The sequence below is a fragment of the Sus scrofa genome, chromosome 1 (assembly GCF_054392235.1).
Source record: "Sus scrofa isolate SSC_HxYL_T2T_F1_AM1 chromosome 1, Sscrofa_HxYL_maternal_Yorkshire_Landrace_v2.0, whole genome shotgun sequence".
NCBI lineage: Eukaryota > Metazoa > Chordata > Mammalia > Artiodactyla > Suidae > Sus > Sus scrofa.
The window spans coordinates 129,113,336-129,128,523 of record NC_139383.1 but is presented as its reverse complement, the minus strand read 5'-3'; the positions used below and the strand labels follow the sequence as shown (position 1 = coordinate 129,128,523).

Below are 15,188 nucleotides of genomic sequence, written 5' to 3'. Positions count from 1 at the left end.
TGCACAATAAAACCTACCTTCATTAATTCATTTCATCAACAAATCCTTCATCCTTTCCCTCCAAACACAGAGCTCATATGTTCCCCAAGTTTAATATCACAGACAAATTCTAGAGTTTCTGCACAGATTCTCGGAGAACACATTATTTCCTGCAAGTAATGCCCTACCCCGGTATCCTTCCCAATCTTCTCATCCAGACATCTCAAACTCCCCATCACGCCACTCTCTGGTTTCGTTTCAGGAGAGCATCTGAGCCCCTCTAAAAATTCGTCCGGCCTATTCCCATATTCCTGAAGACCTAATTTCCATTCATTTACAACTGCCCTTACTCTGCGCTGGCCGGTGCAAGGCAGGACACAGCAGGGCTCCGAGGTTCCTTCTCTGGCTGTGCTAGCTCACCGGGCCTCCATCCCTGCCCCGCGCCCCCTTCGCTCCACATGCCCAGCTTGCTCCACGGACACCAAGAGCCTCGAGGCGCACGCTCTGCGTCTGTCCCTTCACTCCTGTCCTCCAGGGTAGGCTGGCACCGCCGGGAGTGCAGGGAGCGCTAAGGCAGGAGTGGAGGAAGTGCTACCACTCGCCCTCAGCGCCCGAGCGTTCGCACAACCGGAACTGGACTGCTGTCTGGCTCCCGTCGCAGAAGGCCCGCCACGGTCGCCTCCACCAAAGCCCAACCAAATCCACCTTTACGCTCAGCATCACTGTCGACGTCGCTCCCGAAAAGGTCCTCCATATCCGCCATTGCCGCGCACGTCCGCTGCTGTCTTCACTGGGGGTGGCTTCGCGACTGTCTTTACGGCACGGAAACAACGAGTTGCGACAGTGTCGCAAAAGATTCGCTAAAAGTCTGCTTTCCTTCGGTGAACTAGTTTTCGTGTGCTCTGTGAACCTGTGCTTGTCCAATCTCCTAAGCGTATAGACCACGCATTTTCGTCAAGATCTGTTCTTATTCCCGAGGATTCTCACCCGGGGAACGTCCTGTCTGCGTGTCAGTGGAGCGGGAAGCGCTTAGGTTCTCCCGGGAAAGGCCTGGGGCCGTGTTAAACCTGCCCTGAGTCAGGTCTGGAGTCCTTTGTTTCATACTGACGAAGTGTTCTCAAATTGTTGCAAACTCTATAAAGGGTCGTTATGTGGGTTATATTCTATTGCTATTTACTGTATTAGTAATTAAGGCAGAGGTATTTTTAAAATCGTTTAAAAATAGTAAACAGGTTAACATAACTAGAGTTTTTAAATTTTAAGTGACTTTTTTTCAAAAAAAAAAAATGAGTGGAATTGTTCTACAGTTTTGGAAAAGTCTTCAGTATCTGTCTTAAAACAACTGAGTTCTCATAACTACTCTGCACTGATTCTATTGAGAAAGGCCTTGGTTGAAGCCTATGAAGAAAATGAGGTCTCTCACGTGTGTGTGTGATCGGGAAAGGGACGGTCTCTCCTACCCCTAAAAGGGTCTTCCTCGGACTGCTCTTTGAAGACTGCATGCAGGCTTAGAACAGTGTATCTCAAACATCAAAAATGTCCCATCTTAACCCAGTACACACTTTTGTGCATAAAATTAAATACTTCACAAAACAATACATACTACTAAGATTTAGTCTTGAGATTTCCTATTCTCTTTTACTTTATTCTCTTGCAGCTTTTGTTTTTAATGATGACAGGCAGTGCATCACTTAATTGATTTCATGATTTACTAATTAATTGCAACCCGTAGCTAGAAAAACCCTATTCAGAGGCTTCTTGTTTATTTTTTCTGAAAAAAAGTTTGATTTTGCTATGAAATGTGGCTATGATTGTACATTATCAAATCAGACAGTACTAGAATTTTCCTAAAAGGTCAGTGCTAGATAAACCCTCTTGCTTTTATAAAATTTCAAAGAACTGAAGGGACTTGCACATACGAAACAACTACGTCATTTTCAGGAAACTTAAATATTAGTTTTCAAGAATGTACATCCTGTGTTAAAGTATTATCTGTCTAGATCAATATAAGGATTTTAATCTTGGACAGCAACAGTGGATTTTTAGTTTGGAAATTTTGAGGCATTATTTTTGTTGCAAATAGGAGTGCCTGACAAGGTTCAAATGGGCAAGAAGTGGGACTGAGTATGTTATCCTAGTCTTCTGTACAAAGTGGATGATGTAAGAGCAGGTAGATGGGATCACTTTAAAACTTTCTAGAATACTGGAAAAACAAGAATTCTATTTGATTGTGATTCAGTTTCATTTTCATTTAGAATACTATCCTTGAAAAGTACTTTGATTAAATCTTAAACTGAATTACGGTGAGGCCTGCGGAATCACCCTCCTCTTATTCTTGACCAGCAGGATTAATGTTTATCCCATATGAATAGAGCAAATAACTTCTGGTTCTTTAATTTTTGTCTTTGTTGTGCTTTATGCTGATCTTTGCTCCTCTCTTCAGTTTTCTTTTATCAGACAGGAAATAATACATTCAATTAGATTTCAGCTAAACCAGTCACAATTATTTTAAGTACTGCTTGCCTGAGGTTATACCCAGATCACTATCATGGATGTTTAGAGTGTTAAAATAATCTTTTCACTTACTACCAGAGATGGAGAAGTTTATCCTATTAGATTTGTGTTTCAGTTTTAACTTTGGGGATTAAGATAATCTCTCTCTTTTTTTTTTTGACATTTTTCATTGAGGTCGTGATAATCAGGTGTACTCCTACTTCTTGAATTATTTTCTTGGTTATTTGTTTATTTATTTTGCTGCATCCCAGCATGTGGACGTTACTGGGCTAGGAATTGAACCTGTGCCACAGCAGTGACCCAAGCCATGAAATGACAACAGTGGATTCTTAATCCACTGAGCCACCACAGGAAAATTCCCAAGATAATCTCTTGATTTGCTCCCAGGGATGGAGAATTTCATCTGTTAAATGTGTAACTGTATAGAACATCTCCAGAATACCTTTATCATTTTCCCCAGGGATCAGATCCAAGCCACGGTTACAACCTACACCGCTTTTTTTCCCCCCAGGTTCTGAGGGGTTGTTTTTATTTGTTTGTTTGTTTGTTTTCTGCTTTTTAGGGCCGAACCCTCAGCATATGAAAGTTCCCAGGCTCGGGGTTGAATCCAAGCTCCAGTTGCCGGCCTACACAACTACAGCAAGGCCACATACAAGCTGCACCTGCTGCCTACACCACACACCACAGCTCATGGCAATGCCGGATCCTTAACCCACTGAGCAAGGCCAGGGATTGAACACATCCTCATGGAACTGGTCGGGTTTGTTACCACTGATCCACGACAGGAACTCCATAAGGCTTTGTCTTTTTTTCTCCATGTTCTGCCTTCATAAGATCCTCAAAATAGTGATCAATACCTCCTAGTCAAAGAAAAAAGATTCATCTAGTTTGACTAACACAACGTGATGTAAAACCACACAATTAGTGTTTCATTACAAATTTTTTTTTTGCTTTTTTTTTTTTTTTTAGGGCCTCACCCGTGGCATATGGAGGTTCCCAGGCTAGGGGTCAAGTTGGAGTTAACAGCTGCCGGCCTATACCACAGCCACAGCAACACAGGATCTGAGCTGTGTCTGTGACCTATACCATAGCTCATGATAATGCTGGATCCTTAACCCACTGAGTGAGGCCAGGGATTGAACCCACATCCTCATGGATCCTAGTCAGGTTTATTAACTGCTGAGCCACAAAGGGAATTCCCTACAAACATTTTTATAAGGTAACTAAATACCTTAAAATGTATAGTTTATACTTACACCAAGGTGCAAAACAGCTTTAATAACTGTACAACATCTTAAAGACTTAGAGGAAAAACAACAGCTTGATTAAACAATACCTTAACTGAAAACACTCCATTTATTGTAAAATGCCACTCCACAGGTGGGTCATGTGGCTTGTTTCTGAGTACTTTGTGGAAGGAACTAGCCTTTAGAAGGGCCATATTGGGAGTTCACATCGTGGCTTAGCAATAACAAATCTGACTAGTATCCATGAGGACACAGGTTTGATCCCTGGCCTTGCTGAATTAGTTAAGGATCCAGCATTGCCACAAGCTGTGGTATAGGTTGAAGACTTGGCTCAGATCTGGCATTGCTGTGGCTATGGTATTAGGCAGCACCTACAGCTGCAATTTGGCCCCTAGCCTGGAAACTTCTATATGCTGCAGTTGTGGCCCTAAAAAGACCAAAAAAAAAAAAAAAAAAAAAAAAAGGAGCAGGTTAATCTGAACTAAAGTGATGAATAGAGAAGTCCTGATGTTTCTATAGTAGTAAGTGAACAATGGGGCAACTAATTTCTTGGAAGACACAGAGCATGCACTTATAAGTCTGCCTTTATTAAAGTCCTTCCTAAATTGAGTCCCTCTCATGGGTGCAATAGGAATATAAAAATAATAGCGAACATGATTTTTTCACACACACACACACACACACACACACACACACACACATAGGGGAGCTTGGGGTAAATGAAACAAATTATTCTAAAACTTCTGAAGAATTTAAGTTTTAGAAATAAATTATAAATTATATTCAGTTGCTAAAGAATGGGAAGCCAGAAAATGATTTCTATGACTGGGTGTTGGGAAAGGTTTCTTGGTCTGAATGTTTATGTCCCTCCAAAGTTCATGTTGAAATCTTAATGCCAAAGTAGTGTTATTAGGAGGTGGGGAGTTTAGAAGGTGATTAGGTAATTTTAAAAGGTATTCTTTTTCACTCTTTATTTATTTATTTATTTATTTATTTTTAAACAAGTGGCCGCACCTGCGGCATATGGAAGTTCCCAGGCTAGGGGTCAAGCCACAGCCACTGTAGAAGCAACGCCGAGTAGTTATGTTGTGAGCCGCACGGGAAGTCCTACTCTTACTTTAAAGAAGACCCCACAGAACTCTAGCTCTATCCACCATGTAAGGATACAGTGAGAAGTCTCTGGCTATGAACCATAAAGAGGGGTCTTACCAGAATGCAACCATGTTGGCAATTTGATCTTGGACCTCTCAGCCTCCACTGTGAGAAATAAATTTCTATTATTTATAAGCTACTTTGTGGTATTTTGTTATAACTGTATGAACAAACTAAGACAGGATGATTCAAGCTAGAATAATGAGGTAATGGGAGGGAACTCAGTTATCAGGACATAAAATTGAGCAGAATTTAAAATTCAACCAAGAAAGGCTTCAGTTGGTTTATCATATCTATTATTTGATTCACATGAAGCTCCAGAACACTGACAATAAAGAGATTATTCTAAACTTCTGGAGAGAAAAATGAACTGACATTTAAAGGATCTGGAGTTAAAATGACATTAGACTTTTCAACAATTTGGAAAGTTATAAAACAATGGAGACTTGCTTTTGAAATCCTGAAAGATAACCCATTCTAGAACTTTATACTCACCAAACTATCATTTAGTATAAGGGAGGAATAATGAGATCCATCCTCTACATAAGTAGTCCAACTACCCTGAGGCTGCCATGCTGTAAAGAAGCCCAAACTAGCCCATGCAGAGAAGAGACCACCAGTGCTCAGCTTCTGTAGACCTCCTGCAGGTCCAGCTGCAGTCTGCAGGCCACCAGAGCCCAGCTAAGCCTTTCCTGCATTCCTGTCTCACAGGCCACCAGCCCCCAGCTCAGCCCTTCCTGCATTCCTATCTCACAGAAACCAGGAAATAATAAATAAATGAGTGCTGTGGCATAATGTCATTAAGTTCTGATATGGTTTGTTACACACCAATAGTGATTGAACAGGGTACTCAAAAATGGTGCAATTGATGATTGTGGTCTTCCAAAAAAAAAAAAAAAAAGGGACTAAGCCATAAGGAGAAAAGCTTTAGAGGCAGGCAGGAAATCCAAGATTGGACAGAGACAAAAGGAATTACCAAGATGGTAGTTAGGCCTGAAGTCCTAGAGGGATGCTGGTCCAGACTGGAGCAAGAGAACAGAAGTCTCTATAAGAAAACAGAATGAGAAGGAAACAAAACTAATAGAATACCTGATACATTCACTTATCCAATAAGGATTTAAGTGCCTTTGTTCTAGAAACTATTCTAGGCACTGGAGATACAACAGAGAACAAAATAAACCAAGTGCCTGTTCTCAGAAACACATTTTGATGGAAGATGAGACACAATAAAAGAATATACTAAGTATATTCTTTATTCGACTGTGTTTTTCCTACTAATTTCATATCTAGGATTCTATGACTATGAAAGTCTTCAGATTCTGAAGAATGAGTGAATCTGGGCTTCTTGGACTAATAAATGAAAGCTGATTTTATCCTTGTAGTTCATGGTGGGCCTCACATACTTGTTTAAATAGGAGCTTTGTTTACTTGGTTGGAGTTATAAAAGCTATTTGAATGTAAAGCTGACTCCCTCATGGAAGAGTTTTCAGGATATCAAGAGACAGAAATAAGATGTCTCATGATATAATTACAGTTGTTTTTCTAAATGATAGAGAGCCCTCTAGCCAAATCTTTTTCTTCTCACTATCATTACTCTAACTCACTTTCATAAGATTCGTGTCAACTCCAAAGCACTGGTAAATAATTGTTCCCATGCAAATGAGAGTTTGGGCAGGCAAACAGGAGCTTAGAAAATGTCTCAGTACACTTTCTATGAAAACTTGCACTTAATGTTAAGAAAAAAAAGAGAAAGAAAATGAGTCTGAAGGTGTTTCTTAGAACTGAAGCAAAGGTTGTCTTGAAAGCTTTTCTCTTGAATCTAGGGTTAGGTTTAGGGACTGATTTCCTTGAATAGGTAGGATTTAGCTTCCTCTCTGAAGCTTAAGTGTTACCAGGAAGCTGTGTCCTTAAAAGACCTAGGCAGCAGACCAGATGAGGTCAGTGCATTTGACACCAGAAAAGCCGGAATAGCAGCTACTGGGGGAAGGAATTACAAGGAACAAAGAAAGGAGGACAAAAAAGGGGGGTCGGGGTGGGTACTGTGGGTGTGGATGTTAGTACAGGTCGCTGAATAAAGTGCTCTGCTTCAACGGTACCAAAGAAACTGAAATTGAGAAGTATAAGGAAGGAGAGAAAAGAAAGAAATATATGTATTAAAGAAACAAAGGGAGAGGAGGATCTAGCTACAAGAGAAGATGATGAAAAAAAAAATTTTTTTAAGAACATAATAACAAAGTACTAAAGTGGGGGGATCTTGAAAAAAAAAATGAGAAAACACTCCAGCTGTGTAACCAAAGAGACAGGGAAAAAAGATTTACAGACTCTCATGCCAATCAATATTTTTACAAATCAGAAGGAGTCACTAAAACAGATTGGTCAAACACAAAACACAAAAGATAACTAGACATTTTATTTTTTGGTGGAACAACTCACATCTCTTTACTAGATTTCCTTATTCAACTTGTGGTTTTAGCGTCATGTGCGCACACGATCTAAAGGCAGGGGTGTCATCTCACTGTGGGATGACAACTCTGTGTGCAGGCAGTTTCTGGCCCACAGAGTGTTTCATCTAATCCAGAGAGGGATTACCAAAATGAGATACGCTGTATTCCATGCTTGCACTTGCAAAAAACATGGTATTAAAACCCTTAACGGTAATATGGCAAAAGGCCACAAGATGGTGATGGTATACCCCAAAGAGACCTCATTCTTCAGCAAAATCATACACACACACACACACACACACACATATACAAACACACACACCAATTTTTCCTTAAACAAAAATTGATTGGGGTGGGGGGAGTAGTGTGAAGGAGAGAAAAGATTTGAAAAACTATCTTTAAATAGCAACCAAAACACTTCTTAGAACAAAATCTAGAAATATTTATCCATTTGTTTTCTCCTTTTTCCCAGTTTAAAAAAAAAAAAGCAGTACTTTTTAGACTGACAAACATTAAGGAAATATTTTTCAGCTACAGGCACTTTGATTTTTATGTATCTACTGGTAAAGTAATACATTTAAATAAAGTAATACATTTAAATAACTGTTCCCTTTGGGGGAAATTTAAATTTTTTTCTTGGGCTCTGTAAGATGAAATTTCCCTAAAGAGTCCAGTAAAGATTTCATTTCCTTGACAGTAATTTATTTCCTTAATCATCAAGGAAGTGACGGGATAAATCCTATAATTTAAATGGATGTGGCTTTGTAGGTTAATAATGATTCATACTGATGTATGATACATTTAACTTTTCAACATGCAAGCACACATGTATATACTTTTTATCTGCTACTTAACACAGAAAAAAATTTTGGAAGGGGAAATAGGATAGGATCCTGGGCCTAAAATCCCAAAGAAGCAACTAAAGGGAAAATAACCTAAGGGTTATTTGTAAGCCATTAAGACTTTGTCTCCAAAAACAATATTACTCAGTAGAAAAATTTTTTTCTATTTAGTATCAAGTGAATTCTTAAAAAACAAACAAAAGCAAAAAACCCTAAAGTTCTAAAAATTGACCTGAAACTAATAATATGCATAAAAATGTCATAAAAATATTCTTGGACTTCCTGTTGTGGCTCAGCAGGTTAAGGACCCAGTGTTGTCTCTGTGAGGATGCAGGTTTGATCCCTGGCCTCAGTCAGTGGGTTAAGGATCCTGAGTTGCTGTAAGGTGCAGTATAGTTTGCAGATGTGGCTTGGATCTGGTGGTATTGTGGCTGTGCATAGGCCTTAGCTGCAGCTCTGATTCGACGTGTAGCCTGGGAACTTCCATATGCCACAGGTACAAAAAATTCTTATTTTTGACTCTGTAGTTCCATATAAAAGATTTGAACTAAGGAAAATAAGAAATTCATATGAAGATGTATAAGGGTATTTATTATAGCCCTTTTATAGAAATTGGAAATACTATAATCACTGTAGTAAGAAATTGATCATAAGGTCTCCAGTGGCTCAGCAGCTTGAGGATCCAGAGTTGTCATTGCTGTCACTCTGGTTTGATCTCAGGGGAGCTTCCACATGCCTCAGGTATGGCCAAAAAAAAAGGAAAGAAAGAAAAAGAAATTGATGAAATAAATTATCAGACATTTATCAACTGAAATATTATGCAAATGTTTAAATTATGTTTTTCAGGGCATTGTCATACTAGAGAAGGGAGTATAAATATAAAAAGCCTTTTAAAGGGCAATTTGGTATTATCCATCTAAATTGTAAATGAGTATACTCTTTGATTTAACATTTCCTGTCTAGAAATTTATCCTAAGAAAATAATTTGACAGATATGAAGATATATATGGACAAAATGTCACCAAAACTTTACATACAATAGCCAGAAAGTATAACCAATTAGAACACCCAAAAATAGAGAATTGTTCAAATAAATTATAATTCAATCATAGAGTAAAATGCTAAGTAGCAAGGATTAGATAGATGAATGTGTATTTAAGTAGAATGGCTTTACATTTTGTTTGACTGCCAAAACCAATGAGAAAACTGGCCATTTTCTACAGTATGAAGGGTCCTCAAAAAATTTAAAATAAAATTACCGTATGTTCCAGCAATTCCACTTCAGGATATATATCTGAAGGAAATGAAATCACTATCTCAAAGAGCTACCTGCACCCCCATATTCATTGCAGCAGTTTTTACAATAGCCAAGATACAGAAGCAACCTAAGTGTTCATCAGTGGATGAGTGGGTAAAGAAAGTACGGTAAATATACACAATGAAATATTATTAGGCCATAAAAGAGGGAAGTCCTGCTGTGGACAACATGGATGAAACTTGAGGGCATTGTGCAAGTGAAATAAGTCAAACAGAGAAAGGTAAATACTGTATGATCTCCCTTATATGAGGAATCTGGAAAAACTGAAATCATAGAAACAGAGAGCAGATTAGATTGATGGTTGCCAGGGCTGGGAGTAAGGGGAGGTGGTAGGGAGAGAACAGATGAAAATGGTCAAAAGTACAAACTTGCACTTATGAATAAAGCCTGGGTGTGTAACGTACAGCATGGTGACCATAGTTAATGATATTGTATTGTATATTTGAAAACTGCTAAGAGAGAGAGGAAATCTTAAGTGTTAACACCCACACACACCCACACCCAAGCACAAATTGTAATTTTTTTGAAGTGATAGGTGGGTTAACTCATCTTATTATGGTAGTCATTTTGCAATATGCACATATATCAAATTACTACTTTGTGTACCTTAAGCTTATACAATGTTATATACCAATTAAACGCCCAACGGAAAAAAAAAGAAAACCGGATGTTTTCTGTTTCTATAAATAAATATATAAATATACAGACAATGTCTAGGAGGATATAGCATTGTGCTGTACCAGTGAAAGTTTAACAACCAGTTTTCCAGGAAAAAAAAACAAACAAACCCTGACAGGTGTTTGTTTGCCAATTTTTGTAGTATAAATACTCCTGCTGTGGCTGATTTCAAGCTACTGATATACAGCAATGAACATGGATTTGGGAGAGACGCACAAAATTAGCTCAATGAGCCAGCGTGAGCATGCTCCAGTACATCTCTGTACCTCTTGGAAGTGAGATTATGAGAAGAATTTCATGTTGTACCTTACATAATTCTGTGTTTGTTTGCATATTTTATGACAAAAGTGCACCACTGTTGTAATTCACAAAAAATAAATAAAAACACCAATTTGACAAAACTAAGATGGGAGGATGCTTATGACACATTGTCAAGAAAAAATTGTATGTCTCAAAGAAGTACCTTGTATTATCTCAGTTTCTTTTTAAAAATGTATATGTCCATTCCTTTGCACAGGAAAATGTCCGAAAGGAAATATGTATCTGAACAAGTACATGGTTATAGCTGAGTGATGGGATTCTGGGTGATTTTATTTCATCTTTATTCTTTAACATTTTCCATGTTTTTGATAAAATTTATAATAATGTATGCCTTCATAATCAGAAAATACAGCATTATATGTAAAATACTTACCTGCTGTCATTGGGAAAGCAATGTCTCCCCTTTGGAATTGCTATTACAACCAGAGTGTATTACTAACTTAAAAAGTAAATAAATGGAATCATTTAACTTTTTCCCTCTCTCAAAGCTAAAAGGAAGAATTAGTTTTTATATATGTTACATGAGATCGGGAAATATATGCAGAAGATAGAAAAATTTCTTACTTTATTAGTTACTGCCATGGATCTTACCCTACTTTTTCTGCTCAGATTATTGTAACAGCTTTTATCTACTCTCTCTCTCTCTCTTTGTTTCCATTTCTCCCTTCAGTACAGTCCATACTGTAATTAGAATGGATTAGGGAGATCTAAATGCATGTTGCCAAAAAATTAATCATCCTAAAATATGGTTTTCTTTTTCATTTTGCTCAAAAAGCTTTAATGGCAGGTGGCAAAAGAATATTTACAGCATGATCCCATTTCTGTAATATTATATAAACATTACCATATGTACAGAAAAAAATCTAGAGGAATATATATAAAGTTGTTAGCAAAGCTTTTCTCTGGGAGTAGTGGAATTATAGGGGAAATTTACTTTCTAATTTCTATATCTCTGAAATGTTTTAAGACAAGTCTAGACTACTTTCATATTGCAAAAAGAAATAGCAGTGAAGAGAGAATTCTTTATTGAAGTCCCACTACCCACAGGAAGAAATCTAAACTCCTCTCCTTTTGTCCAAATGCCTGCCTTCAAAATCTACCCAATAAATAAATAAATTCCACTCAAGCTACTCCTTACCTCTCACAGCTTACTCACTTTTCTGCATAAGCATTTTCTGTCTTTGGTATTTATCTTTATCCTACATTGGATCATAACATTATGTAAACTGCTTCTTAATTAATTTATAGATACTTAAGGATGGAGTTTATGTTTATTCTTTATGTCCCCTCCTACAAAGTCTCTAAACAATGCTAGAAGCACAGCAGATGGTCCCCAAATATTTATTAAATTGTTTTGAAATCCAACTGTATAATCCCTACTATAATCAGGACAGGTTAGGGAGATCTATTTGAAAAGAATATGAAAAGTTGTTTTCCTAGAGACACCCACAGGGAAAATCTATTAAGAAGAAAAGAAAGAAGACAATATGAATAAAAGTGTATATATACATCTGTAGGCTAAAGAAACAATAAAAATAAAGTCTAAAAACATTTGAGACCTAAGATACTGCATTAGTTCCTGTGGCTGCTGTAACAAATTACTACAAAGTTGTTGGCTTAAAACAGCAAAAATTTATTCTTTCACATTCCTGGAGGCCAGAAGTTCCTCTGTTTCACTGAGCTGAGTAAAGGTGTCAGCAGGGCTGTGCTCCCTCCAGAGACAGTAGGACACTCTTTTTCTTGCTTCTTTCAGCTTCCAGTGGCTGCCAGCACTCCATCACTCTAGCCTCTGCCTCCATGGCCATATTGCCTTCTATTCTGTGTATCAAATCTCCTCCTGTCTGCCTATTCCAGGGATGTATGAAATTGCATTTAGGGCCCACTCAAATAATCCAGAATAATGTCTCCATCTTAAAATCCTTAATCACAATGGCAAAGCCTTTTTTTTTTTTTTTTTTTTTTTTTTTTTTTTGCCATTCAAGTAATAAGATGAGAGTTGAGGGATCAGGACATGGACATCTTTGGGGACCACAATTCAGCCTACTACAGATACCTGTCAGAAGGAATTCTATTACTAAACAGGAAAGCTCTCATGGTCCCCAACCCTTCTTTCTCTCTTCAGTTCTTCCAATTTCAAGGCATGACATAGACGCTCAAAATTCTTTAAACTGCCAGCCCTAAAAACTTGGTGCAATAGCTATGAAGACACTAGGGATAAATAGAAATGTAAAAGCAATAAAATCAAGCAGGAAGAGAACACTAAAAGCCCATATTATTGGCTTCTGAACAGAGCAAGCTTAGTAGTGACAGCCTAGGGAAGTGAAGCATTCTAAGACTAATTTGATGAAATCATTCATTACACATCTATAGTGTGCAATTTTTACCTACAAAAGAAGGATACAAAAGGCTTGGGAGTCACCTCCGAGTTAAAGAGTTTACAATCTAGTGATTGCCCTTGCAATAAGCAATTAAATGGAGAAAAAATATAACAAAGCAGCCTAGATTTTTGATAATGCCCTACTTTGGAACAGATTATGAGCATCCAGGCTAAGATCAACACAAAAGAAGCAGATTGGTCTCCTACTGTAGTTACACAATTCCTATGGGAAGTGAGGAATTGGGGTCATCTCTCTGCAGGTGAAAATATGATTTTATTCACTATGCAAAGTAATGTATATGTTCTAGGACAATGTCAATATTTAATAACTTCAAAAGTCAAAATGGTGTACTATTTGGGCAGGATAAAAATTTAGGTTGAATGAATGAATTTGCTTTGGGGTTGGACCTTATCTCTTGATATACTAAAATGACCTACTGCATAATGTTGAAAATAAGATAAACACACTCACCTTATTGTTCTTTTCTTTTCTTTTCTTTCAATGAATTTATTATATTTATAGTTTTACAGTGATCATCACAATCCACACTCACTTTATTGTTCTTTAGATGATAAAAGCAAACATCTTTCTCTTTTATGAGTGAGAGAATTTGAGTCTCGTGTCAGAAAAAACTAGTAGGGAGTTTATTTTGAAGAGTATACTATGTAAAAATAATTTTTTTTTTTTTTGTCTTTTTGCCTTTTGTAGGGCTGCTCAAGCGGCATATGGAGGTTCCCAGGCTAGGGGTCGAATCGGAGCTGTAGCCACAGGCCTAGCCACAGCCACAGAACAGGGGATCCGAGCTGCGTCTGCAACCTACACCACAGCTCACGGCAACGCTGGATCCTTAACCTACTAAGGGAGGCCAGGGATTGAACCCGCAACCTCATGGTTCCTAGTTGGATTCGTTAACCACTGAGCCACAACAGGAAGTCCTAAAAGGAAATATATTATTATCACTATTCTTTTTTTGTCTTTTCTAGGGCTACACCCACGGCATATGGAGGTTCCCAGGCTAAGGGTTGAACTGGAGCTGTAGCTGCTGGCCTATGACACAGCCACAGCCATAGCAACACAGGATCTGAGCCACATCTGTGACCTACATCACAGCTCACAGCAATACTGGATCCTTAACCCACTGTGTGAGGCCAGGGATCGAACCTGCAACCTCATGGTTCCTAGTCAGATTTGTTAACCACTGAGCCATGATGGGAACTTCTAAAAAGAAATATTATTATAAAATATAAAAATTTTTATTATGTTTCAACTTGACAAAAGTGTAGAGTCTCTACTATGTGCAAGGCCTCCAAGGAGAAAAGAGATGAAAAGAGAAATGGTACCTGGGAATTCCCATCGTGGAGCAGCAGAAACAAAGGTTTCTGATTCGATCCCTGGCCTCTCTCAGTGGGTTAAGGATCTGGTGTTGCTATGAGCTGTAGTGTAGGTCACAGATTCGGCTTGGATCCCGAGTTGCTGTGGCTGTGGCGTAGGCCAGCAGCTGGAGCTCTGATTGGACCCCTAGCCTGGGAATCTCAATATGCCATGGGTGTGGCCCAAAAAAAACAAATAAATGGTACGTACCTGTACCCAAGAAACTAATTTCCCGTCTCCTAGCAATGATAATTAGAATATTTCAGAACAGGATACATATCACAGATGCATACAAAGTTAACTAGGGTCTAGACTTGGGAATATTTACAAAGGCTTTGGTAGGAGGTACATATGAAATATGCTTTGCAGAATGTAGGACTTTTATCTTTGGAGAAGTAGTGAGGGGTTGGACCATGCAAAACACCAGCATGAATAAAGGCACACAGGTACAATGGCTTGGCACATATTTGAAGAGAAGAGAGTAATTTCTTTCTTTCTTTCTTTCTTTCTTTCTTTCTTTCTTTCTTTCTTTTTTGGCTGCAGTGTGAAGCAGCTTGATGTGTGACCTTCAGTTCCCAGACCAGGGGTTCAACCCAGGTCACAGTGGTGAAAGTGCCAAATCCTAACCACTAGACCACCAGGAACTCTCAGGAATAATCCATTTTTTATTGGGAATTGGGGGCTAAATAGCTTTAGGACTATGAGGCATCTTCCTATGGGAAAGAGTCTACCAGAAAATTAGAGGCAACTGAGAATCTATTTAAACTAGCTTAGCAGGATTAACAGAGTTCTGATAGGAAGAGATAAAAAAAGGGAAAAGAAATTGGAAGTATTGAAAAAAGACATCCTTTTCCCAAATATGCATGCCCATATTTATGTTATCCTGAAAACTTCACCAAAAAGAATAGTGAGAGGGGAATTTTCACTTAAGCTATCTGTGATGT

General features: G+C 38.2%; 1 protein-coding gene and 1 long non-coding RNA gene across 2 annotated transcripts in view; one reads left to right on the top strand and one right to left on the bottom strand.

Annotated features, from left to right (window-relative positions):
• LEO1 (LEO1 homolog, Paf1/RNA polymerase II complex component) overlaps positions 1-771 on the bottom strand; it is a 37,304-nt gene extending 36,533 nt beyond the window's left edge. Inside the window, exon 1 of the mRNA XM_003121504.5 lies at positions 685-771. Coding sequence (XP_003121552.1) covers positions 685-742 — 58 coding nt within the window. The 5' untranslated portion in view covers positions 743-771. The remainder of the gene's footprint in view (positions 1-684) is intronic.
• Positions 772-838: 67 nt separating this feature from the next.
• LOC146406362 (uncharacterized) lies at positions 839-5,031 on the top strand. Its single transcript, XR_014811440.1, has 2 exons — positions 839-3,472; positions 4,136-5,031. It is a non-coding gene; the product is annotated as an uncharacterized LOC146406362 (long non-coding RNA).
• The last annotated feature ends 10,157 nt before the right edge of the window (positions 5,032-15,188 follow it).